The 27,178-nt window shown below is 36.7% G+C and overlaps 2 protein-coding genes and 1 long non-coding RNA gene across 3 annotated transcripts; 1 reads left to right on the plus strand and 2 right to left on the minus strand.

Annotated features, from left to right (window-relative positions):
- Window positions 1–437: 437 nt before the first annotated feature.
- On the minus strand, window positions 438–1,538 carry LOC109151151. The gene is made up of 4 exons (XM_019299070.1): window positions 1,296–1,538; window positions 961–1,240; window positions 554–807; window positions 438–464 (listed from the first exon to the last, which is right to left on the minus strand). Exons 1-4 carry the CDS (start codon window positions 1,536–1,538, stop codon window positions 438–440), a joined length of 804 nt encoding a protein of 267 aa, XP_019154615.1.
- Window positions 1,539–19,074: 17,536 nt separating this feature from the next.
- LOC109151065 lies at window positions 19,075–25,576 on the minus strand. The gene is made up of 3 exons (XR_002049253.1): window positions 25,460–25,576; window positions 19,655–19,657; window positions 19,075–19,086 (listed from the first exon to the last, which is right to left on the minus strand). It is a non-coding gene; the product is annotated as an uncharacterized LOC109151065 (long non-coding RNA).
- On the plus strand, window positions 21,256–24,988 carry LOC109151062. The gene is made up of 6 exons (XM_019298972.1): window positions 21,256–21,487; window positions 22,706–22,847; window positions 23,211–23,281; window positions 23,444–23,529; window positions 23,902–24,445; window positions 24,540–24,988. Exons 1-6 carry the CDS (start codon window positions 21,374–21,376, stop codon window positions 24,813–24,815), a joined length of 1,233 nt encoding a protein of 410 aa, XP_019154517.1. The 5' UTR covers window positions 21,256–21,373; the 3' UTR covers window positions 24,816–24,988.
- Window positions 25,577–27,178: the final 1,602 nt, after the last annotated feature.

A 27,178-nucleotide genomic window follows, 5' to 3' on the forward strand; every position in this document is an offset into this window, starting at 1 on the left:
TGGTTTTAAAATCAGCTAAATTGGTGTGAATCAGTTCTAATACAGATGTAGTACGCAAACTCACATTTGAAAATGATTTTCTAGCAAATTTTGCTTCAGCGCAGATTTCACATTGTGTGCATGCTTCATTAGACAGATTAGGCAACAAATTCATGTTTTTCATTCTATTTAAACATTTTGTGCCAATATGTCCTAATCTACCATGCCAGATATCTAACGAAACAGTAATGTAAGCAGAAGAAGAAGCATTGTTATTATTGGTTTGAACATGCCAAGCCGGGGTGTGGTTTTCAGTACCAACTACATCAGAATGCTTTCTAACTACTGTGACATCTAACACAAAAAGCCCTCCACGCAGGTATCCCTTTCCCAAAAACATCCCACGTCGAGTCATGACCATTCGGTCAGACTCAAGTACCATTTTAATTCCGGCCTTATTAAGTAGGCCTGCAGAAATCAGGTTTCTACGGAGGGAGGGAACAAAGAACACATTTTGTAAAAGTAACTATTTCCCAGACCCAAGCATTATTTGTACTTTTCCCCTACCACTTACCTGGGATATGCTGGAGTTTCCCATGAACACTTGTTCTTCTCCAGTGATTGACTCAAATTCTTTGAACAGATACTTGTTGTTGCAGAAGTGACGTGAGGCACCAGTGTCTACAACCCACTCGTCTGGATCTTCAACTGTATTTGCCTCGGTTATCACTGCTGCCACAAGGTCAGAGTTCTCCGTGTCTTCCACTATGTGTGCTTGGCCTTTTGGACCTTCAGAATCTGTCTTTTTACCATTCTGGTTTGTGTTCCCTTAGCGTTTGTAGCATTGGGCAGCACGGTGGCCAAGTTTGCCACAAACATAACACTCACCAGAATTCTTTCCCTTTTTCTGAATTTGCCCACTTTTGACATGGTTGTTGTTGTTGTGTTTATAGTTTCTGCCTTGGTTTTTATTATTTTTACCTGGCTTTGGCTTATTAAAGCCTGGATTAGCCTCAACAACATTTGCTTTAATAGAGCTAGAAGGAACAACAGACCTGTGAACCAGACGGTTTTCTTCCTCAATGTTCAGGCTGTTGATCAACTGTTGAAAGGTATAGGTGCGTTGATCGTGCTTCATCTTGTTCTTGAAGTCCACCCAAGATTCGGGCAGTTTATCCACCAGTGAATCGCAGAGTACAACCTCGTTAACCACAGCACCTTCTGCCTTCATGTCTGCAACAAGGTTTTCGAACTCGTGTACCTGTTCAAACAATTGGTTTGGTGTCATTCATCATGAAGTGCAGCCACCTCCCAACTGCATATTTCCTTCTTCCAGCATCGTCAGCACCATATTTCTCCTTGAGTAAGTCCCAGATTTGCTTTGCTGACTTATATAAGGAGAACATGTCAAACAAAGGATCTGAAACCCGTTGGAGAATGGCGGTGCGAGCAGTCTTGTTATCCTTCTCATACTTCTCACAAACTGCCTGGGTTACTTGGGAAGGTTGTGTTGAGGTCGACTTGGGATCCTCGAAAGCTGGTGTTTCCTTTGGATCCATAGAGTCCACTGAAGGCGTGGCTGGAGTGTCCTATTGAGCAGACGAATCAGGTGACTGCGAATCCGCCACGTTAAATTTCGCAGGGTCCTCGACTATAACGTAGTCGACGTCTTTCGACTCCAGCAACATCATCACCTTCGCAGACCACCTTCTGTAATTGAGACCACCTGTCAGTGGTTGAATCGGAGCGACATCCAACCCCGCTGCTGGTCCCTGAGACATTGCTGAATGCGAACTTAAATGATTTTAATTGTTGGAGAATTCGCAGAAGAACAACAATGTCGTGCGGGATGTAGGCTATTAGGCAGTGTGTTTTAATAGTAGAGAGGTTTCTGTGTCGTGTCTAAACACTACCTTAAAAGCATTTAACGAACAGGGCTATCTCTAGCTTTCGACTGGTAAGCACAGAAAAGATAACGCAGGCAACCTCTATTCACCGTGATTTCTCAGTGTGTCTTGCAGTGTTGGGGACGAGCGATTTATATACTGAAAGTAAAAAATCGCTCGTCCTATCTCAGCCATGAAGAAACAGCGAGAAAGATGGGAAGTGGGAAAGACCAACGCCAAGTGCGCGCACGTTCCTTTGTTCATAATGAAGTGCGGACAAGGTGATCTAAAACCCACAAAAATAGGGGTAGAAATGTGTAGTGGGGTGGGGTGGAAAACGTCCACCCCACCCCACCACACCGCAAAGCACGTGCGAACCGAGCCGAGCGGGTGGCAGCGGCGACGCGCGCGTGATTTCCCCCTATTTCCCTCCATAACACTTCAAACCTTCTCAAAGGGGTTGGTGAATAAAAGGGGGTAAACAGTGGGTTAGCTTGCCAATGTGGGACACATGAATAAGGACAAAAATCACAAAAGGCACCCAAAAAGCCTTTGCCTTGTTAAGTGTTTCCCAACAACACACAAAGACAGTTTTCTGTTGTGTAGCCAAACACGAGAAAAGAAAATGTTTTTCAGAAAATGACTCATTTTCCAGAAGTCATTTTCCTACTTTCCAAATGGACCCTTAGTAAAGAAACTAGATTTTAGATGGTTTAAATGCTACATGGACTGTGCAATAAAAAACAATTATCTAATAAGTAGTCCTAGATCATACAAATATGATTGGGCATCCGGATATCAACATGAATACACACACATATACTGGATCAAATATGTACATAGCTTCCCGCGGTCAATGCGTATTACACCATTAGGTATGAATAAATGAACCACACAGTGTTCGAGAGTGCATCAGAATGAAATGCACAAATGCACCCCAATATTCACCACACATCAAGAAAATGCACAACACTTCGAACAGTTTGTAGTGCATTTATGCATACCTAATGGTGAGTGATCGCATGAGAACCCGACCATATATATATATATATATATATATATATATATATATATATATATATATATATATATATATATATATATATATATATATTTGTCTGTTAGCATCTTTAACCCATCCTTCTCTGTCGCAGCATCTCTTGAAGTAGAATATCCACTAGTCTATTAATCTAACTTAATCCTACAAATTGTACAGGCTGAACTAAAACTTTGTCACAATAGCAAGCCAATTATATGTAGGGTTTAACAGTCTTTGACTATAACAATCTCCCCATTTAGTTGTTATTTGACAAAACAATAACTAAGAAACATACATACCATTGAAAACGACACATCATATACAAGATAATTGTAAAAAAAAAAAAGAAATTATTACAAGATGAAATATTATCATCACCACATCATTACATAAAAAACAAATTTCAAATTAGTCCCAAATCATCATCACCATACCAAACTTCTAAACAAATTTCCAAAATTTTCCAAATAAAGAGAGAGAAGAGAGTAAAGGGTGGATAGTGTGAGAACATAACAATGCCTAAATCAAAAGGTCTCTTCATCCAATGCCATATTGAAGTCTAGCCAAATCTTTTGACACGATGTTGGTGTGACCATATGATAACTAGTTTTGACAATGCAATCATGAGGCCCATGAAGTGAGTTTATCGGTGTTGGGAAAAATCCCACTACCTATGACAAATGAAAATCACAGGACCGACAAGAGCGCAAATATGAGATGGTACGAAATAGCCAAAATAAATAACAGATACAAGGAACACAAGATTTACGTGGAAAACCCCAAAACCACGGGAGAAAAACCACGGAACCACCAACAACAAAATATTCCACTATAATAAATCTTGGGTACAAAGTTCCTGGCTACCACACAAGCCAAACATCCAAAATCATTAATACACCAACACTAGACCAAATACATATATTATAATTCACAGGCTAAAAGGAATATATCTCGTACCCAAAATATTCAACCACCACGAGCAAGGTGAACAGAATACAAATATTACAAGATTACCCAAATGATGCCTGGAATAAATACAAGCTGACCTCAAAATATTTGATGAAAATAATACCCAAGAGATCGGCAAACCCACGACAAAGTAACGCCACAGATGAAGAAGAAATTGATGATGCTCCTTCTACTGTTGCTGCGTACGCCATGAAGAAAGAAGAAGAAATGTATTTTTTCTCTTCTTTTTCTTAATACACTGCCGAATGGAATATGAAATATGTGATGTAGAAGTGTGTAGATTTTTCTCTCTCACTCCTTGAAGAATGAGCACTGCATCCCCTTTTATAATTGTTGTTCTGCTTACATAAGAGGGGAAAAGGGGGAAGAAAGCAGTGAAGGAAAATTATCTTCAAACCTCATCCCATCAACTTTGTTCTCCAACTTCAACCCAATATCTTTTTCTCTCCAACTTCCACCCTTCAACTTCTACCCATATCCCATTCTCCCATGACAATTAAATAATTGTCAGAAACACTTTCTTAAGAAGCTATCAAATATTATAGTGAATATAAATTGGCTTGGTCCAAAATGAGCTATTTACCACATAGGAGGGAAGCTCAATCCCAACAACTGGCAGTCAAAGTCCTAGCCATTTTATTATAATCATACTCCTCACCATCTTCTTCATCAACCCTACCAAATTGTTCATTATTGATCACTATTGGGCTGAATTTATACCATTTATTTTTGAAGAAGACCCTTTCAAAATTGGGGTTGGTTGGGTTAACAACTTCTTCAGTCAAGTTGGTGAAGAATTGATTTGTTAGCAATTGAGAATATGGACTGATACCTTGAACAATTTCTAGAAGGTTTGTCTCTTCAAGTAAACTGGCTATCTGGCAGATCTTGTTGAATTGTTGAACATCAATATATCTTTGAACAATTAAACCTCTTTTGTGGTTCTTCTCCATTTTCGGATTACCTCATCATTCTCAAAGATTGGCTTGAACTTTACTTGAGATGACTTTTAATTTTCTTAATGTCTTCTGGAACAATGATAAATATCTTTTTAGAGGATCTGGTTGCTCTCTTATGTGATATAGGTGAAAAAGGTGATATAGAAGCTCTTCTATTTGTCAGAATCTTGTCCTTCAATTTTGGTGAAATTTTCTGTTGGTCCCAAAAGAGGTGCAGTAAAAATCTAGAAGGTTTGTCTCTTCTAGTAATAGACTTATAAACCGATTTCGCAAAGTACAACAATTGCTAAGGCACAGAGAAACCAAAACTCTTAACTAGATTGTTAGAGCCTGGTGCACAACGGAAAATAAAATAAAGTAAGTGTGTGTAGAGATTGTGTCAAGTATATCTCATGAGAAGCAAGCAAGAAGCAGTAAGTAAAGAAAGCAGTAAAGAACACAAGACAATTATAGTGGTTCGGAGGTGGTGTAATCCCCCTACTCCACTTGCTCTTATCCTCCAAGAGCAATTCACTATATCTACCACTACTTGGTTCCAAGAGACAATGAATTTTGTGATCTAGTGCTTTGATCACAAAGCTCACACCAATCACGCCCAGTGCCACCAACACTGCTGCTTCGGATTTCACGACTCCGCGTTACTTTCCAGGATTTCTCGACTCCGCGTTACTTTCCTCCCCTTTCTACACTCTGGTAGAACTACAAATTGGATTTCACGACTCTGCGTTACTTTCCCTTCTCCAAGACTTCACACTCCTTGTGGCAATCTCCTTCCTACACTCTAGTAGGGATGCCACTTGTTTATAGAAAAACAAGTTTTTCTTGCTTCCAACTTTGAGACTCTGTAGATGATCTTCAATGTACTGCAAGTCTCTTGTGATGAAGATATAACACTCCTTGAATGATTTCTCTTGAATGCTCTGAATCTCTGAGTGTATTTCTCTCTTTGAATGTATCAAGTATAACAACACTTGATTTTTATGCTCTGTTTAGCTCTGTATTTTTGAACTCTGTAGATCTTTCTTTCTTTCTTAGCTCTCTGAGTTCTTGAATATTTTCTCACTTGAAGATTTTTTGTATGCTCTGTATTTTCACTTGTTGGAACTCTTCTTCAAGTCTTCAAATCTTCTGGTAAAGTGTCAGAAAGATATTCTAGCCGTTTGTAAATCTCCAAGTCCACGCAAATGGGTTCCCAAACTTCATATGGTGTTCTCACGGTTCTCACGTTAGGGGAATTTTTCTTCGATATTCTAGCAATTTGATCTCCAAGTCCACGCAAATGGGTTCCCAAACTTCATCTGGTACTATTCCTTCGCCTCTCCTCAAATTTTACCTTGTAAAATTGTAGATGGTGAGATTTGAACTTAAGCCATAGGCTATAATATAACAAGCATTTTCCAATTCATCTGTATGATCATTTAGTTATATCTCCAATCTTCTTTGATGTACTCCTTTCTTTCCATAGATGCTTGATCTTCAAGTCAAATTCATGCAAACTTCAAATCTTGATTTTCTTCAAAGAAAATTCTTATGGGAATTCTTTTTGAGTAATGTATCGACGTGAAGTTCATATCATATGTCTTCTTCTTCTATTTGATTGTCATTTTTACCAGACAAATTCTTGATTTTAGGCATGATATCTTCCTCTACTTTTCATACATCTTCCTCTTCTGTTTTTCTCTTTTGCTTCTTAATTAATAATTTCCCGATAATGGTCTAAGACTCAACTAGACTTAAACCAAATAAAAATTGGGGGTTCTACAAATACAAATTTGGCATATCAAAATATATTACATTTTATTCCTAACATTTTCATCTTCATCTTTGACTTTGTTGTTGATATGAGAGATTGAAACACTTTGGTCAATGGAACAAAAGTTGTATGAGTCTTTGGATTCATTTGCTTCTTCCTCAGAAGACATTTTCTGTTTTTAGATTTCTTAGTAGTATGAGTCTATGATTCAGTATCTGTTAGAGTAGTAGGTGATAAAATCTTGATTGGTTTTTAGACTTTTTTTTTCTTCCATTTCTAGATTATTACTTTTCAAATTCAACGACTTGTTATCCCGTAGAAAGAGTAGTTGATTAGCTCAATATACACTACTATCTCTTGCATATTCCCAACAATAACTACCTCTTCGTTCATGTTGTTCCGAAAAACCCACTTTGTGCCAATAAAATTTTGATATTTGGTCTTGAAACTAATTTCCATACTTGATTTCTTTCAAATTGATTCAACTCCTCTTGCATGGCTTGAATCCAATCTAAATATGCTAAAGATTCCTCAATTGTCTTCGGCTCATTTTGACAAATGAAGCATGAGAACATATCATTCTATCTAGATGATCTGGTGCGTACACCTTCATGCACATTGCCAATTACTTACTTGGGCATGTGATCTCTAAGCCATCTAATTTGGTGCAATTTCTAGGGGAATACTTAGATACCTAGAAACGTTTTCCAACTAACTTGCTTCTATCGGTACATCCTATGTTTCTTTCGATGGAGTAACTGTTAGGTAATAAGGTGGAAAATCTCAAAAATAATAATCCTACGAAAAGATTATTATTATGTGGAGAAATATAGGCTAATATTTGGAAAGGAAAGGGTGGATTATTCAGTCAGTGGTTAGCACGAGTTGAAAGAATCGTTCTTTTCCTTAAAACCATATTTGCTACCTCCCACAAGTGCTAGGAGCGTTGTAGCCTAGGTTTCACAGGATAAAACGTGCTACGGTTCAACGTTTGAGCACCCAAACTATGAACCCGGCGAAAACTATGAACCCGGCGAACAAGAGCAAAGCTTAGAACACAGTAGGCTAAGAAAGGAGTAGAAGCAGAGAGTTTTGAGAGTTGGGAAAAAAAAAGTAAATTTTTGTATATGAAAATCTGCTGCTACTACTACTTCTTAACAAATTCGAAAAATATAGCCTGCAAATTTAGCACACGAGCTTAGGCTTGAATCAAACATTTTCAATCTCTTTTTGGGATTTAATTTGCATACCCCCTTGCGCGCAAGAGAAAGCCTCTAGGATATACAATCCAATAAGCTTTAAAAGAGCTCTTGTATAAATAGTGGGGCAAATCCACTTCCAAAACCAATGTGGGACAAAAGCTTCAATTTTCCCTTCATTTTTCCAACTCAAATGGTATACTTTGAGAATCAATATCTCATTCACCCATTATCCGTTTTGAGCGTACAATATATCAATCTCTTCGTATCACTACGAAGAACCCAAATCCACGTTGACTCGACCCAAATCAGAAGTGGACCCCAATGATAATTGTACCACAAAATAGCTACTTAAAATGCTATTTTATGCTATTTTTTCCAATAGTAACCTCATTTTGTCATTATGATTGTTGTACCCCCATTTCCTTCTCGTTGGCTTGATCATCTAAACCATCATCGCCATCTTTCTATAGGATATTACAAGGTATCCTCAAGTAGGGACGACTGCTTATGTTCAACTTTTGAACATCTTCTGTAATCTTATAAACCATATCTTTAGTATTGATTATAGGTTCGTTAAAGAATACGTGGATTGACTCCTTAGTTACTATAGGTTTCTTATTAAGAAATTTGATGGCTTTACTAGTTAGAGAGTATCTTAAGAAAATAGTTTCATCTGTTTTCTCATCAAATGTTCATAGTTGTGATATCCCATTATGATTAACAAAGCATTTACAACCAAACATATAGAAATATGAGATTTTTGGTTTCCTCCCATTCCAGAACTCATAGGGTGTCTTTTGATGAAGCTTGTGAATCATGCAATGATTCTGAGTATAGCAAGTTGTGTTGCCTACTTTTGCCCAAAATCTTTTAGGGAATTTAGCTTATCCTAGCTTGGTGCGAACTACTTCTTTGATGGTGTGATTCCTCTATTCAGCAACACCATTATGTTGTGGAGTCTTAATTACTATAGTTGATGATGAATTCCATTGGCATCATAATACTCGTTGATAGAATCATTTTTAAGAATTTAATCCCCTGATTTGACCAAATTTTGACAATAAAACAGTCTTTCTCATTTTGAAGTATGTAGTTTGAGCAAGTATGACATTCTTTTAAGAGTTTCACTCTTCTTGTTTAGAAATATTACGCAAGTATATCTTGTGCAGTCATCTACTATAGCTACCACAAGAGTCTACTTCTTCCTACTTATGCTTGGTTGGTCAATAGGTCCAAATAAGTCCTTATGAAGTAAGCTTAGGTGCCTTGTTGATGAAGGGTGATATTTAGCCTTGAATGATGATCTAATTTGCTTTCCCTTCTAACATACATCATGCAACCCTTTCTTCTCAAAGATGAGATATGGAAAACCAACTACTAGATCCTTCCGCGTTTGTTGATCGTCTTGAAGTTAAGATGAGTCATCTTTTTTTGCTAGAGTGAACTTAATTCTTCAGACCCTTTGCTTAAAAGACAAATGTCTACTTCAATGGTACTCCAATCAACCAAATAAATATTCTTATATCTTTTCCTGATAAACACAACTTTCTTTGATTCAGCGTTCTTGATTTTGCAATCCTTATGGCTGAATTCTATAATGTAGCCTTTGTCACATAATTATCTTGTGCTAAGAAGATTGAATTTCAATCTTTTAACATAAGAAATCTCCCTGATCACTAGGCCATTCTTCTGCATTGTTCCAACAACTTTAGTTTTGCCTGGTTTGACATTTCCTCCAAAAAAGTCTGTTGGACCGTCTACCTTCTTATAGTCCTCAATGAATGCTTTCTTCTAGTTGTTCCCAGCTTATAACCAACTTTTCATATTCCACTTCAAGATGAATGTGTATTTCTTCAAAATCATCGGACAATAGATAATCTTCATCTTCAGATTCTGATGGATTAACACCTATAATAAAAAATGCAACAAAGTTTCCAGTAGTTTCATCAGCATCCTGATCTGCATCATCTCCCTCATCATCACTCCAAGTTGTGGCAGTCATGTACTTCTTCCTTTTGAGATATGTAGGACATTCAGCTTATATATTTCCATACCCCTCACATTTCTCGACATTGTATTCCTCTATTGAGATTCTTTCTAGGATTTGTTGAGGAATTCTTCGATTGTTCCGAGTGAGACGTTTGACCAGATTTAGAACTAGTAGTGTTGGATGCAAATTTTTGACTTTGTGATGATCCTAACATATTTTGCCTTCTGCCAGTTTGTCCTTGTCCACGGCGATTGAAACCCTTTAGGATCTTCTTAAACTTCTTTGTCAGCAAGGTAAGGGGTTCATCATCTAGATCCTCAGCGTCAGACTCGGGCTCAACGTTAGCAATAAATGCAATAGATTTACCCTTTCTTGAAGAATTAGGATTGTCTTCGGTAAGAACTTGTAATTCATAGGTGTGTAGACTACCCATGAGTTCACCAACTGTTTTCTTTTCCCATTTTGAGTTTTCTTGTATAGCAGTCACCTTTATACGAAATCTCTTTGGTAGGGAACATAAGATCTTTTTCACGACTCGTGACTTAGTGAATTGTTCACCAAGTATTGCAACACAGTTCAAAAAATCTTATACATGGCTATGGAAGTCAGTAATCATCTCATCTTCAATCCTTCAAATTCAGACAACACCATATGGAGTTTTGACTGTTTATCATCATTTGTTCTTTCAAATTTGGTTTGTAGATTTCCCACGCCTTTTTGGCTTTATCCACACTGGTGACAAGGGTGAATACTTACTCATGTAGAGAACCCACAATTGAATTCAATGCCTTGTTGTAGTCTGATAGAGTAATTTCAACATCTGTCCAATCAGTCTCTAGTTTGGCGACTGTTGTACCATTTGGTTCAACTTGTGTTGGAGGAGTCCAACATGTAATTACTGAACATTGCACCCTAGCACCATGAGCTTGAAGGTAAGTACACATCTTGGATTTACAAAATGAGTAATTGGTGTCATCCATTTCAAGTGGTTTCATATTTCTATCCATCTTGTCAGATCAATTTCCAACACAACAGTATACACATAATAGAGATGCAACAGGAATTCAAAGATTTTCAAGAAACTAATCACAATATCTAATTTGGATCAATAATATCTTAAGATACAAAAATTCAAATTCCCTTACGGATCAAGTCATTATGTGGACTTAAAAGCTTTGATGCCAAGTGTGAATTTCGTATATGTGTGATATTCTTTAATCTCTGATTATCTTTCTGGCTTAACTGTTTGATTGATTATATTATTGCAAGCCCTAAACTAGTTTGTGCGAATAGGGATTGTATCAGTGATGTATCTAAGTGTAGAAAGTAAATGACACAATGTATTGTTTACCCAGTTCAATACACCAGTATCTACGTTTGGGGACCATCCTCAATGTGTCCAATCTACTATCTCATCAGCAAATACAACAGATGGTAAGAGAACTCATTCTCACCCAATGTGTCCCACACACGGTACAAACCCAGTCTGAAGTCGCTATAGTAGATTGCCGAGGGCGGAGATGTGTGCAGTTAGTAGTCTAAGAAATCCCTTCTTGTAGATCTACACTATTGGTGGAATATGAGCTTCGACTCCTTGTATTGATGGTTATGAACTTCGGCTCCATTTGCATGGGTGGAATACGACTTTCATAGGTAGAAGAGAGCTTCGACTCCATTTGCATCGGTGGAAGAGAGCTTCGACTCCGCTTTTGGTGGATAAGGTTGGCTTGGTGTTACGGTTGGATATTGTATTGATATTGTGAATTTGGCTATTGTTATATATATAATTCCTTGGCTATATATGTATATATACCACTATACTACGTTTGATGTGTGAACTCTTGGAAATCTATTGTTGGTCACCTTGGTTATATATTTTTGAATTGGTCTTGGATCTATCTCCTTGTTGAGTATATATCTTTTGGAATCCTTCTACTAAGTTCGTTGGTATGATATATATATATATATATATATATATATATATATATATATATATATATATATATATATGTAATTTTGCATTTCCTCAGTTTAAGATTATTAATAGAGATTATCAACTGATATACTGGACTGACTGACTCAGAGACTTGATTTGTCAGTCATCCAGTTAGAAAGCAGATTAGTTTAAAGCGGAAGACTAATGCAGAATATAAATCAACACATACGATGTTTATCCAGTTCGATACAATGTGTATCTACATTTGGGGGACGATCACCGAGCCGTCCAATCCACTAAATCATAATCCAATGTACAAAGGTAGAGAAACAACAATATCACCCAAGTGCCCCACACAAGGTACGTACCCAGTCTACAAAGGTTTAGTGGATTGTTGAAGTCGGAGAGCCACGCATACAGAAGTCCAATGAAATCCCTTCAATTGGAGAGCTAACTCTGATGCAGTCTGCTTCAATGACGCAGTCCCACGTTGTTCCCACAACTGAGTGATCTTCGCGTCCTTTCATTTAAGCAACGCTAATTCTCCTCAAGTTCTTCATCATAATCACCAAGAACTTAATATCTTGAGAAGAGACATGATGATCAAAGATGTGTGTTCCTGTATAGCATTGACTGTTTTTGCCTTCAATCAACTGAACCCTAATTCTTGATCGAATGAGGATACTTATATTTCCTTGATAAGAACACTCTCCAAAAATATCTTTGATTGTAGATGGTAGGACAATTTGTGAAGAATGAAATCTTTAAGATTCGGTCCATACCTTCCATGCTAATCCGCTGATATTCTTTCCAAAACTGTCTTCATAAACCGCGTTCAGCATTTTGGAAACATCTTCCTTTACCAGATCTTCAGTGGTAGTGCGTCTGTGGATTGTACTGATCAATCAGTCTTCGTAAAGAGAAAACAGACACCATGCTAAACCCTATCTTAATTTGCCATAATAATATTGCCAATTATACGTTGGGGTTTTGACAAAAATAAAACACTAACAATATATGTACTCATATCGTTGCAAAACCTATTTTGGATATAAAAGTATACTTATATATCTGTACGTGTTGGAGTGAGTTTACTTAGAATTCTTTCTCTAATTTTCAAAATGTGATTTCAGGTTGTATTAGAGATGTTTCCCGAGAACGCGCAATCTAGTCTGAATGGTGTATTCTTATCCTTTGTATTAGATAAACCTTTTGATGAATTTTCATAGTTGGTTTATGCCTTGTAATTGGATTGTAGATAGAACCTTTGTAGCTTGTGCATTTTGGTTTATAATAACCTAAGTGTGGCATAACACCCCAGTTTGTTGATTTAGCTTCCGCATGTTAAGAAATTTCCTTTTATTCTTTGGTTTTCTGTATTTAGAATTTGGGGGTGTTACAGAGTTTCTTGTGATTCAAATGTTGAAGATAACCTTTCATTAATGTAGTTCCGCTTGAATCATCATCTCTCTATGTAAATATATATTACTCTGACTCTTGAAAGGCAAGTAGTTTCTTAAGATATTCTAAGCAGAGAATTACTGTCTTACCCTTTGAGGTATAACAGAAGATAAGGTTTTTCTTGTAAAACAACCTCAAACATTATAATGCTCTGCCAATTGTTCTTCGGATAAGTCGGTGTAGTCCAACGACTAGCTTTCAAGGTTTGGTGTAGTGTCTACTTTACCAGATCTTCACTTAGTGCTATAACAGACACTAAACTTAACCTATCTAATTTTTCATAATAATAAAGTCAATTAAAAGTTGGGGTTTAACAACATTTAAACACTAACACTACAATTGAAGCAAGAATTTGAGATTTGATTTACAAGTTCATCTCCATTCTAGCTAATAAGTCAATTCCAATTTCCTTTTGTTGCAATTTTGCTTTTGTGATGGTTTACTTTGGTCTTTTATTATGTGATTGTTATGAATTACTTGTTTAATCTTGAATCTATCTCTAATTTCTATTATGTGTGATTAGTTCTCCTTGGGGGAGATAAGAATGTAGATTATATTCATGGAGGTGTGATTTTAAATTGGTTGATTAGGAGTGGTGAGACTTGTCTTTGATGATGTTAGTCACCATGACCTTTGCGAGAAGGGATGTATTTGGATTAACTTTACTTCACCTTTGAGAAAATAAGAGTTTGGGATGTCAAGATCAACGTGTTTGATAAAATGTCTCTTAGGCACTCATGAGTCATGAGAATGGCCTTGTGTGTTCTAAGTGTGTGGAATGACATTTGTGAATTTTGCGTGATTCGTTAATCTACAAACTTAACCTATCTTTATCAAACAGTTGGTATGCTAACTAAACACAGACGCTATAACAGATACTAAAGCAGTTTAACCAACAGAAAGATAAAGTGCGGAAGAAAGGTAAACACAGAAAGCAAAGCAACACAAGATTTGTTTAGCCAGTTCGATACAATGTGTATCTACATCTAGGGGATGATCATCGATGCGTCCAATCCACTAACTCAATTCCAAAGTACAAAGGTGGAGAAGTGCAATCTCACCCGAGTGATCTACACAAGGTAAGTACCCAATCTACCAGGATTTAGTGGATTGTTGAAGACGGAGATCCAAGCATTCAGAGGTCCATGGAATCCATTCAATGGAGATCTGTCTCTGATGCAGTCCTCCACTGTATCCCACAATCGCGTGATCTTTGCGTCCACTGGTTTAAGCTCAGAGTGTTTTTCTCAAGTTCATCTTCTTTAGATCATTATGAATTTCCAGTCTTGAGAAGAGCTTGTAACTAGAGAGAAAGACTTAGAATACCGAGTGTTTTCTTTGATTCAAGAGTGTAGAAATGTTTGTTGGGAAGAAAGCTCGCAAGAATATATAATTAGCAAAATGAAAATAAATAAACGGCACCAAGAAGAACACCAAGAATTTTAACGTGGAAAAACCTCCTCAAGGCAAGGAGTAAAAAACCACGGGCACAAGCCAGTAAACCTTCCACTATATAGATAATGGGTACAAAGAGGAGGCTTCTCTAATTCAACGATTAGAGGCAACACAAAATACAAGAGAAAATAACATACCCCGAGGCACAAGAATTTCTACGAAATCCACCAACTTCTTCTCGGCTAATTTTCTCACACTTGTATATCTCAACAAATTTTCTCTCCTCTCTTCATCTTCTTCTTGAACTCTCTCATATCCAAGGTAGCCAAATCCATGGCCTTTATATAGGCTTTACAAAGCCAACTCTTTTGTCTTTTCATTTGCCCACTTTAATCTCCCATTAAGTGGACATGAATGAAGCCATTAATCAAAAAACCTTTCACTTCATCTTCCAAGCTTAATTGTTAAGCTTTTGGTCACCACCCTACCCACATTGGTGGGACCATCTAGCAACAAACTCCCCCTCACGCCAATGTGGGAGGGACTTGCATCCCTGCAGCTGAATGACATATCTCAAGCTTTTCCCTTGGTAATGACTTTGTTAACATGTCAGACCCATTTTCATCTTTATGGATCTTTACAAGTTGTAACTGGTTCATCTCCAAAACATCTCGTATCCAGTGATATCTTACATCGATATGTTTCGATCTTGAATGGAAAGAGGAATTCTTACCAAGGTGTATAGCACTCTGACTATCACAAAATAACTCATATTTGTCTTGTTTGATCCCGAGTTCTTGAAGAAATTTCTTCATCCATAGCAACTCTTTACAAGCTTCAGTTGCTGCAATAAACTCAGCCTCTGTGGTAGAAAGTGCAACACACTTTTGTAACTTAGACTGCCATGATACTGCTCCCTCTGCAAATGTTATTAGATATCCCGAAGTCGACTTTCTAGAGTCAATGTCACCTGCCATGTTTGCATCTGTGTATCCAACCAACATAGACTTATTAGAACCAAAACATAGGCATAATTTAGAAGTACCTCTAAGATATCTGAAAATCCATTTAACAGCTATCCAATGTTCCTTGCCAGGATTAGAAAGGAACCTATTCACAACTCCAACTGCATGAGCAATATCTGGCCTTGTACATACCATAGCATACATCAAACTGCCAACTGCAGAATTATAAGGGACTTGTTGCATACTTGCCTTTTCTTCCTCTGTAGAAGGACTTTGCTTACTACTTAATTTAAAGTGATTAGCAAGAGGAGAACTAACCGCTTTAGCATTGTCCATGTTAAACCTATAAAGTATTTTCTCAATGTACTTCTCCTGAGACAACCACAACTTTTTGGCGTTCCTGTCTCGTGTAATTCTTATCCCAAGAATCTGTTTTGCTGGCCCCAAGTCTTTCATAGCAAAAGACTTGCTCAACTGTTCCTTTAATTGATTAATTCTAGAAGCACTCTTGCCGAAGATCAACATATCATCGACGTACAACAGAAGCATAATAAAATCATGATCAGAGAATTTCTGAAAGAACACACAATGGTCAGAAGTAGTCTTCATGTAACCTTGTTGCGCCATAACTGACTCAAACTTCTTGTACCATTGCCTTGGTGCCTGTTTTAAGCCATATAGGCTCTTTTTTAGCTTACAGACATAGTCCTCTTTTCCCTTGACTTCAAAACCCTCTGGCTGCTCCATGTATATTTCTTCATCTAAATCACCATGAAGAAAAGCAGTCTTTACATCCATTTGCTCAATTTCTAAATCTAGGCTGGCTGCTAGTCCAAGAACAACACGAATGGAAGACATCTTAACCACTGGAGAAAATATCTCATCAAAGTCAATACCTTTTCTCTGGTTGAATCCCTTGACAACTAGTCTAGCTTTGTACCGTGGCCGTGGAGAGTGTTCTTCCTGCTTTACTCTGTACACCCACTTGTTTGTCAAAGCTCTCTTACCTTTAGGTAGCTTTACTAACTCAAAGGTATTATTCTCATATAAGGATTTCATCTCATCTTTCATGGCTTCAATCCACTTTTCCTTGTGTTCATCCTCCACAGCTTCTGCATAACATTCTGGTTCACCATTATCAACAAAATTAATTTTATAAATATCAGAAGAGTACCTTGTGGAAGGCTGTCTAACTCTTGAACTTCTTCGAAGCTGAGGTGGAGTTGAAGCTTCTGGAACTGGGAGTTCATCATCATTAATGGAAGCATCAGTAACATCTTGCTGCTCAATTTGGTCCTCCTCTCCAACCTCTTCAGGAACCACTGTTGGAGGTACTATCTCAGTATCAACTGAATCACCGTTATGAGATCCCAATTCTTTAACCCGGTCAATATCCTCTATGGTCTGATTCTCCACGAACACAGCATCTTGGCTTCTCACAAGTTTCTTTTCAACCGGATCATAAAATCTGTAGCCAAAGTCATCTAGACCATAGCCAATAAACACACACTGTCGTGTCTTAACATCAAGTTTCGATCTTTCATCTTTCGGAATGTGCACAAATGCTTTGCACCCGAAGACACGTAGATAATCATAGGAAACATCATTTCCTGTCCATACCCGATTTGGTATGTCAAACCTTAAAGGAGCACATGGTGAGAGATTCAACACATGCGCAACAGTACTTAGTGCCTCAGCCCAGAATGTCTTTGGTAACTTTGCATGTGACAACAAGCATCTAACTCTCTCAATCAAAGTCCTGTTCATCCTCTCAGCAACACCATTTAACTGAGGAGTCTTTGGTGGTGTTTTCTTATGGCGAATACCTTGCTCTACGCAATACCTATTGAGTGGCCCAATATACTCTCCTCCATTATCTGACTTTATGCATTTTAGCTTCTTCCCAGTCTGTCTCTCAACTAGGGCATGAAATTGCTTGAATATGTCCACAACTTGACTTTTATGCCTCAAAGAATAAACCCATAATTTCCTTGAGCAGTCATCAATGAAGGTAACAAAATAGCGAGCACCACCAAGTGACCTAGTTTTGAAAGGTCCACACACATCAGAGTGTATCAGTTCCAATACCTCTGGTTTCTTCTTAGTCTCAGCAGAACTTTTAAAGGATACTCGGTTCTGCTTCCCTGCTAGACAATGAGCACACCTCTTCAAATGAACATTGTTCAACCCAGCTAAGCTCTTTTTTTCTGACCAGCATGGACATCCTCTCCTCAGATATATGTGCAAGCCTCTTATGCCATATATCATTCGTATCATCGTTCTCAACCGTATTGACAGTATTTCCTGAGATCTTGGCCTGTAAAACATAAAGTGTAGAACACTTTGTGCCTCGAGCCACAACTAGAGAACCTCTTGTGAGTTTCCATTGGCCATTTTGGAAAGTATTACAATACCCTTCATCATCTAATTTTCCAGCAGAAATTAAATTATACCTGATATCTGGAACATGCTTCACATTTTTCAGAAGCAACTTGGTGCCATTGTTGGTTTCTAACTGAACATTGCCAACACCAACAATCTTTGCATTACCATCATTGCCCATTTTCACAACTCCAAAATCACCTGTTGCATAACTAACAAAAAAATCCTTTCGAGCTATAGCATGAATGGATGCACCACTATCAATTACCCAGTTTGTATCATGACTTGCCAAATTAATGGCATCTGTGTCACCATCATAGAAGATAAGAAAATCATGTTCAACTGTAGCAGCTACATGACTATCATCATCACTACCATTATTCTTTTCAGAGTCTTTATTTTTCTGATTTTCTTTCTTCCGTAGTCGGTAAAATTTCTTAATATGCCCTTTTTTGTGACAATGATAACATTCAACATTAGCAAATTTATTAGATTTACCTCTACTGTTATCTCTGTTTTTATCTTTACTCCTTGGACCCTTGCTTTGACTTCTCCCCCTATTTGTTGTAGCCAAGACCTCTGAATGTTGAGAGGAAGTACCTTGTGACCTTCGTCTCATCTCTTCATTCAGGACACCACTTTTAACAAGTTCCATTGTTACAACACCGTTAGGAGCAGAATTAGTCAAAGAAATCTGTAAAGTTTCCCAAGAATCTGGCAATGATGCTAGTACCATAAGAGCAAGGACCTCATCATCAAAATTAACTCCCATACCTGACAATTGATCAACAATCCCTTGAAATTCATTCAAGTGATCCGCAATAGAACTACCCTCGTTAAATCTCAACTGCACCAATTTTGTGAGATAAAACAATTTGTTGTTGCCAGTCTTTGAAGCATATAAATCTTCAAGTTTACTCCACAGTGTCCTTGCGTGGGTTTCACTAAAAATATGATTATACACATTATCTTCAACAAATTGCCGAATAAAACCACATACTTGTTCATGCTCAAAGGCCCACTCTTCATCTGATTTATTTTCAGGTTTCTGGGTAGCAAACACGGGTAAATGCAACTTCATCACATATAGTAGATCTTTTATCTTATTTCTCCATATGTGATAATTTGTGCCATTCAAACTTGCAATTCTATTGAACTTTCCTTCCATAGCTTCGCACTTGAACAAGGCTCTGATACCAGTTGTTGGGAAGAAAGCTCGCAAGAATATATAATTAGCAAAATGAAAATAAATAAACGGCACCAAGAAGAACACCAAGAATTTTAACGTGGAAAAACCTCCTCAAGGCAAGGAGTAAAAAACCACGGGCACAAGCCAGTAAACCTTCCACTATATAGATAATGGGTACAACAGAGGAGGCTTCTCTAATTCAACGATTAGAGGCAACACAAAATACAAGAGAAAATAACATACCCCGAGGCACAAGAATTTCTACGAAATCCACCAACTTCTTCTCGGCTAATTTTCTCACACTTGTATATCTCAACAAATTTTCTCTCCTCTCTTCATCTTCTTCTTGAACTCTCTCATATCCAAGGTAGCCAAATCCATGGCCTTTATATAGGCTTTACAAAGCCAACTCTTTTGTCTTTTCATTTGCCCACTTTAATCTCCCATTAAGTGGACATGAATGAAGCCATTAATCAAAAAACCTTTCACTTCATCTTCCAAGCTTAATTGTTAAGCTTTTGGTCACCACCCTACCCACATTGGTGGGACCATCTAGCAACAATGTTGATTAGCCTTCTTTGAATTAGCACTTGGTATTTATATCTCTGGTTGAGGAAGGTATCCGTAATCAGAATCAACAGGCCGCTTTTTAGATAGATTACGTAGATACCCTCTGAGGTGTCCAAAAGGAAAAGGACTTTCTTGTAAAACACTTCAAGCCTTAACGGCCTTTCTGCCAGCGCATACGCTCCTTAGAAAAACAGTCTTCTAACAGCTTCAAGTCTTCGTAGATGGTTATGATAGATTCCCTGATCAATCAGGTTTTCAATCTTCGAACTTCAGACTGACTTTAACTTAGCCTAGTCTAGTTTGCCATAATAATAAAGCTAATTACATATGTGGGGTTTAACTACCTAATCAAAACACTAACAACATTGAGAAAGGCTTATTCCCAGTTAAATATTATCCATCACTAAGTCAATTAAATCTTACTCTTGATCTCGATTTTGTTACATTTCCTAGACTTAATCCAAGTTCCTATTCCCCTATGCCATTCCTTTACTTGTTTTTTCATTTCATTTGTTAGTTTTTTTCACTACATGCATCAATTTATGTTTGTCGATATTTCCATAAGAAGATATATTACCTTGTGCTTGAGAACTCATAAGCTTGACTCTAGCTTATTGCCAATCCTTTAAGAACAATATCTGGTGTGAAGATACCCTCTCACACAAAACTCACCATGCAAAAATACTCTTCATCAATTTCTTTACTCTAAGATGTCTCTTTCTGTTTCCTTTCCTTTCGGCGAGATTTCTTTTGATATGCCTGCTTCTTTCGGTAGAGATGTAAATTAAAAATAACTTATAAGTAAGTTTGAGGGGTCTACAAGGACTATATATTTTACTTAGCATCATCAAAATCTATAAACAATTATTCCTAATTAACAACTCTCCAACAGTCTGTTCGGTGGATTATGCTATATATGCTAGCTAGAAATAGAATTTGATTTTAAAATGACTTTCCCTTCTACTCAAACCTGCCATACCTCAAACTAACAACTTTAAACCATCAAAATGGATCATTTATCCGATATAACCTATCTACCACCGAAGTTCTTTTCGGTGGATTGTGCTATATACTTTAGCCAAGTATAGAATTCAGTTAGAAAATAGCTTCCCCTTCAAACTCAAAACTTGCACAGCTAATCGAAACAAATTTAAACTGTTAAAAAAATCATTTATCTATGGTAACCCATTAATCGCCTATGGTTTTTCCAATCTGTCGTGGTATATACGCTAGCTAGGTATGGAATTCAATTTTGAAATGGTTTCCCCTTCTTACTCAGATCTGCCACACCTAAACCAAATCAATTGAAGCCGCCGTTAAAAATCATCATTTATGTAGGATAACTATACTCCATCTTGTCTTTCCGGTGGATTGTGCTATATAAGCTACATTGATATAGAATTCAATTTGAAAATGTCTACCTTCTCATAGCTGTGTTATCTTGTCACTTTTCAAAATTTAGAATTGCTTTTCTGAGTTTTCTTTGTTTCCCTTTTTTTATGCCATAAAGTTCGTTGCCATTTTTTGTCATGCTTAAACCTAGTAGCTATAAATAGGTGCAATAGCAAATGGTGTGAGGCAAACAAAAGAAAAACAATCACTAAGATCTGAGGAGGGAGAGAGAGTGAAAGAGAGAGAGAGAGAGAAAAACAAAAAGAAAGAACAATCACTTAGATTTGAGGAGAGAGAGAACGCGAAATGGGTAGAAATATAACATACGACTTGAAGCACATACTCTCTGGTTTCCTGACTGCTTCCATGCTGCTGATGTTATGCAATATGATCAAGACAGATCATATTGACCCACTTTTGGTATTTTAATCTTTCACTCAATTTATTTTACATTACTTTTCATGTATACAATAGTGGTATAATATATATATATTGGTTCCTTTGAGAACAGGTTTTCCCGTGCGGTCAGTGCATCATACACCATTAAATATGCATAAATGCACCATACAATGTTCGAGAATACACTAGAATGAAATGCCAAAAAATGCACCACACAAAAAAAAAAAAAAATACACCACACATAATGGTGTATTTTCAAACACTGTGTGGTGCATTTATGCATACCTAATGGTGTATGCCGCACTGACCGCACGGGAAGACATGGTATATATATATATATATATATATATATATATATATATCAAGTTTTTTGTTTTGTTTTGTTTTTTGTTTTTTTGTTTTTTGTTTTTTTTTTTTTGTTTTTTGTTTTGCTACCATATTAAATTTATTTTAATACATACATATGTATTTCAATGTACACATTTATCTACTTTGTGTAACTTATTGTTTTTGACTTATACCTGGCTAGTTGATTTGATATCTCAAAAGTATTCTGTTAAATTTGTCCTTAAAAGTGTCAATTTTGTACAATTTATTTTGGGCTCTTGTCATAATAGTTTTAATTAGTCTTCATTAACTTATTCCTTTTCTGTTTGTGGTATAAACCAAAATGATAAATAGTATTTTAGGAAAAATATATTCTAATAAAAAGAATTTTTTCATTTTTCAAATTTGATTAATTAGTTGAATTTTGCTGTAACTGTTCTTTGTAATATATTTCTTTTATAAAAAAATTAACTTTTTCATAATACCTTTAATTTTAACATTAGCCAAGATGACAAGAGATTCATACTTGTAACCACAAGGTCACAGGTTTATATTTTTGCCCGTTGGTTTAGCTGGTCAGCTATGAGTAACCTTTTTTTTTTGAATGCCAGCTATGAGTAACCTAATTAAGCTAATATACTTCCTTGTATTCATTTGACGGCTAGGGTCACAAAACGGAGTTTACCTACACCCAAAAAGGACCAAATAAACTAATAGCCCATGCATAAAAAAAAAATGCTATTCTCTGTTTAAAGAACATATAGTATAAAAATTGAAATATGACTAAAGTAAGAAAAAAATTGAGCTACAATATCTTAAATGCTGTTTGAATTTTCTTGTTTCGTTATTTTCATTTCCATTTTTGTGGTTAAAAGACCTATAAATATTTGTTCTTTGTATATTTAATGATAGGGCAATTTCTCAATACAACCCATCACTCCAAACAATGGGACAAAATCTTCTTCTGGTAAACGATTCCTTACCTCATCCGATCCTTGGGGACTAAACAAAACTAAAGAAGTATTAAATCCTTGTTGGAGAAAATCAACAAATTGTAAGTACTTGGAAATTTTTTATTTTTAATTTAAAAAGTTAAATAATATATGTTTTACTTTTTGACGAATTACTAACATTTTTATCTATCAATTATGATGAAATTTCGACTTTTAACTCTTCACTCTAAATTTTTCACAACTTTGAGAATTTCACCAAACTTTACCTATCCACAAGGGTAATGTAGATATTTCAGGTTGAATTTAGTTGAATCAAAAGTCAAAAGGTGAAATAAATTTGGTCCAACAAATAGTCAATTATGAAAAATATAAATGTGGAAAGAATGAAAAATATAAATGTAATTATAATTGATGAAAATAAATAGTATTAACTTTCGTTATTTAATTTCTTCATTTCTTTTCAGCGAAACCACAAGAATCAAGAGGTTTAATATTTGTCACATTGGCACAAGACCCTGAGTATTATGTCTCACAGGTTTTGTCTTTTTTTTTTTTTTTTTTTTTTTTTTTTTTTTTTTTAACATATATATAATCAATTAGAGATTGAACATCAAACTTTTATTAAAGTAGTAGACTAACAAACTTTTTAATGCAAACATTTTATATTTAATCTATTGTTTAATTCCCCATGGATTAGATTGCTACAGCCGTTGTTGTTGCTAAATACCTTGGAGCTACTCTAGTCATTCCAAACATAAGACAATCTGAATCGGGGCAAAAAAGGTTAGTCACATTTAATTTGTACAAATTAAATTTTGTTTCTAACTTAGTGGTCGCCTTCCGCCGGGGAAGGCAGCCAGTTGGTCACCTTCTGTCGGACAAGGCGACCAACTGGTCTCCTTCTATGGTAGATGGCACCGTCGCCGGTCGGTGGATATGATGTTTGAACTGAAATGATTTGTAATAGCAGTTCATTTATTGATTATTGGGCTCATTGTCTCAATTTAACATGTTAAAGGGTGTAATTTCACTTTTTAAAACTTCAGGGAACTAATTGACTTTTCAGATAAAGTTTATAGGTTTATTTGACCCTTTTTTTTCCCTTTAATTTGATAAGTTGTGTTTAAATTTATGAATACCTAAAACCAATTTCAGGAAGTTTGGTGAAATCTATGATTTGGAGAAATTCACTGCAAGCCTAGACGAAAAAGTGGCTACACAAGCTATGGATTCACAATTTGCAGAAACATCTAATCAAAGGGTTACCACAGTGAGGGTGCCTAACATGGTTTCCAAAGAATTCGTAAAGTCCAACATTGAGCCAATATTCAAAACCACAAGAAACCTAAGGCTTTTTGTTTACTTCCCATCATCTATGAAGCAGAAAAGGATGAACCCATACGCCTGTTTGGGTATGTTTGACACCCTGATGTTGAGACCAGAGTTGCAGGAATCCATAGACTCCATGATTGGAACACTGAAAACCCTCAACCCCAATTCAGAAGGACGATTCGTCGCGGTGGACTATAAGGCTGTTGAAGCCATGCAACCAGGAAGTAGCAGTTTTGATGCAAATGAGATAGCTTCTTTTATGAAGAAGATTGGTTTTGAAAACAAAACAACTGTTTATTTGACTCTAAATGGCTGGCACACAAGCATTGAGCATTTCAGAAACGTATTTCCCAACACCTTCACCAAGGTATGTATGTGAAATTTATGGTTTTGATTTTACTCCCATAATCAACCTTAGCTTAATTCGATTATATTGTTTTAATTTGTTGCAATCAATATAGGATGCAATCATTCCAGCAGATGAGAAGTCCAAGTTTCTGGATCCTGGAAGGCCAGAATTGAAGCAAATTATAGACTTCTATGTATCTTCTGCAGCTGATGTTTATGTACCAACATCGTCAAATGTATTTTCTGACAATGTGATTGCAAGGAGAATCGGCAGTGGGAAAACGCAAGTTCTTGTGCCCACCAACAGATCTTCACTTTCTGCAGAAGACTATATTCCTCCTTACATATCCAAGAGCAAGCATTGGGCGTATTCATGCTTTTGTTCATAAAATCATAAATCAAATGAAGGATGGAGGGGGGAATGAATAAATCAAGATTGGTTGAAGTTTCGCATACTATTGCGCCTTAGCTTGTAAACCAATCAAAAGTGTAATAAATGTTTTACTTGGGGAAGTGTTTATACCAAAGTTTATTATTATTATTATTATTATTATTTTTTAAAGATGTGTTATTCAGAATAAATATGTATAATAATAAACGAACTCTTATATTGAGTGAGAGCATCCCTAATAATAGGCAAGCTTTGGTAGTTTTTGTCAAGAACGGAAAGAGAAAGAAGAGGAAAAAAGAAGAAAAGCAAAAAAAAAAAAAAAAAAAAAAGAGCAAATGATTCCGGGCGCCGGTCGTGCAGGAGATGTGCTACTGCACACACGCAGGACTTAGTGTATGTCTTAATTTTGCCTTTTTTCTCTCTCTCCTCTGGGCCCACAAAAAACCACCTTTGCAGGAGAAAAAACCCCAAAAAATCACCCCTTCCATTTGTTAAAAATTAGCCCATTGATTTGTGACGGTTCAAAAACCATCAAAAGTGCATTGTTTAACAAAGTGTAAAATCGAAATTAAGGGGGGTAAATCAAACAAAAGAGCACAGAATGTTAAATAATTTATGGAGATATTGAAGCTAGGCGATTACCTAGAGGAAGCGAAACTTTGATGGTGTAGCTTTAGTGATATCGATGAGAAAGAGGAAAGGGAGGGAAGCTCAGGAAAAATAAATGAATACTTTTATGGCGTTTTGGGAAATGCGAGAAAGAATAAAAAAAAACCCTAGTAATCTAGTATGAACAAAATAAAAATAAAATAAAATAAAATAAAGACAGACCTGCTCACCGCGGTTGACTTGAAGTCCTCGTCGATGCTGCTCTCGTCGGCGGTGGATGCGATTCCGGCGGAGAAGACAGATCCGAGATCTATTTTAAGGAAAAAGCAAAAGAAAGAAAAATATATCGTTACTTTTGAGCCATTGAGACAGATCTGAAGGCAGAGCGTTGTTGCCATCATCCCCAGGCCGCGGCGGAGCTTTTGGAGAGCGTTTGAGCGGTTGACGACCTCCGTCGCAATGAAACCGTCGCGTCAGAGCGTTTGAGCGGTAGTCTTGGACGGGAGGGAATTAGGGAGAGTCTTTGACACTTCAACTGAGAAAAAAGAAGAGATGGTTAAAATATTTAAATTTCAGTCTAATATGTTGTTGGACAGAAATTAAAATACTTACCATTTTTAATTTCTACCTATTAGTCAATTTGAGTTTACCAACCAACACTACAGGTTGGATAGAATTTTTTTCCAACACTGGATGTTGGACGTGATTTCTGTCCAACACTCCTGTAAACGCGAAAAACTTGAATTGTATATATTCAAAATTCAAAGTATCGGTTACAAGTAGTATCAAGTATATATCAAACGGGAAAGGGTACAATCTCTGTATAGGAGAAGTCCTCTGATTCTCTACTAGAAGTATGTCTATTAGAAGTATGCCGAATTTGGAATATGCCAAATTGAAGTGTGCCGAGTTCAGAGTATGCTTAACTTGTAGTATGCCGAGTTCGGGAGTATGGCCGAACTGGAAGTATGCCGAGTTCCTTGTTGGAAGTGTGCTGAGTTCAGAGTATGCTGAACTGGAGGTATGTCGAGTTCAGAGTATGCTGAACTGGAAGTATGTCGAGTTCAGAGTATGTTGAACTGAAGGTATGCCGAGTACGGGAGTGTGCCGAACTGGAAGTATGTCGAGTTCGAGAGTATGCCGAACTAGAAGTATTTCCTTGCAGAAGAGCCTCCGAAGTTAGTAGCTTGTTCCTTAATGAAGGGCTAATATGCAGCTTGATCTTCAAATAAGGGCTTCCGGTGTTCAAAAAGCGTGTTCCTCAGCGCAGTATACGCAGTTGCGTGTTCCAGACGATATCCTGGCGAGATTTCGGCAGAGCTTCGGTATGCAGATTTCCGGAGCTCCAATTCTTGAAAATGAAACCACTATTTATAGTGGGAGGGTGAGGGAAAATCTCCAACTAACTCTTAATTCCTTATTTAATTTAATTTCTTTAATTAAATTAAGGAATGTATCGAGACACCATTGCGTCCAGGTTCATGATTTCATTAAATTTTCAAATAATATCAAATATTTCAATTTCTTCAAAATTATATAATCCACATATAATTTTAGTGGGCCAAGACCAAGTCAAACCCGCTATATGCAACCCAATTAATCCAAGCAGCCTGGTCCGACTTAATCAAATATTCCACCAACTTAGGCCGAACAATCCAACATTCAAGGCAAATTATTGTGTAGACCATGGTCCACACAATGTTATGTAGACCATAACAAAAAGTACATTTTTAATATACTAAATGTACATTA

This window comes from Ipomoea nil, unplaced genomic scaffold, assembly GCF_001879475.1.
Source record: "Ipomoea nil cultivar Tokyo-kokei standard unplaced genomic scaffold, Asagao_1.1 scaffold2283, whole genome shotgun sequence".
Lineage (NCBI taxonomy): Eukaryota > Viridiplantae > Streptophyta > Magnoliopsida > Solanales > Convolvulaceae > Ipomoea > Ipomoea nil.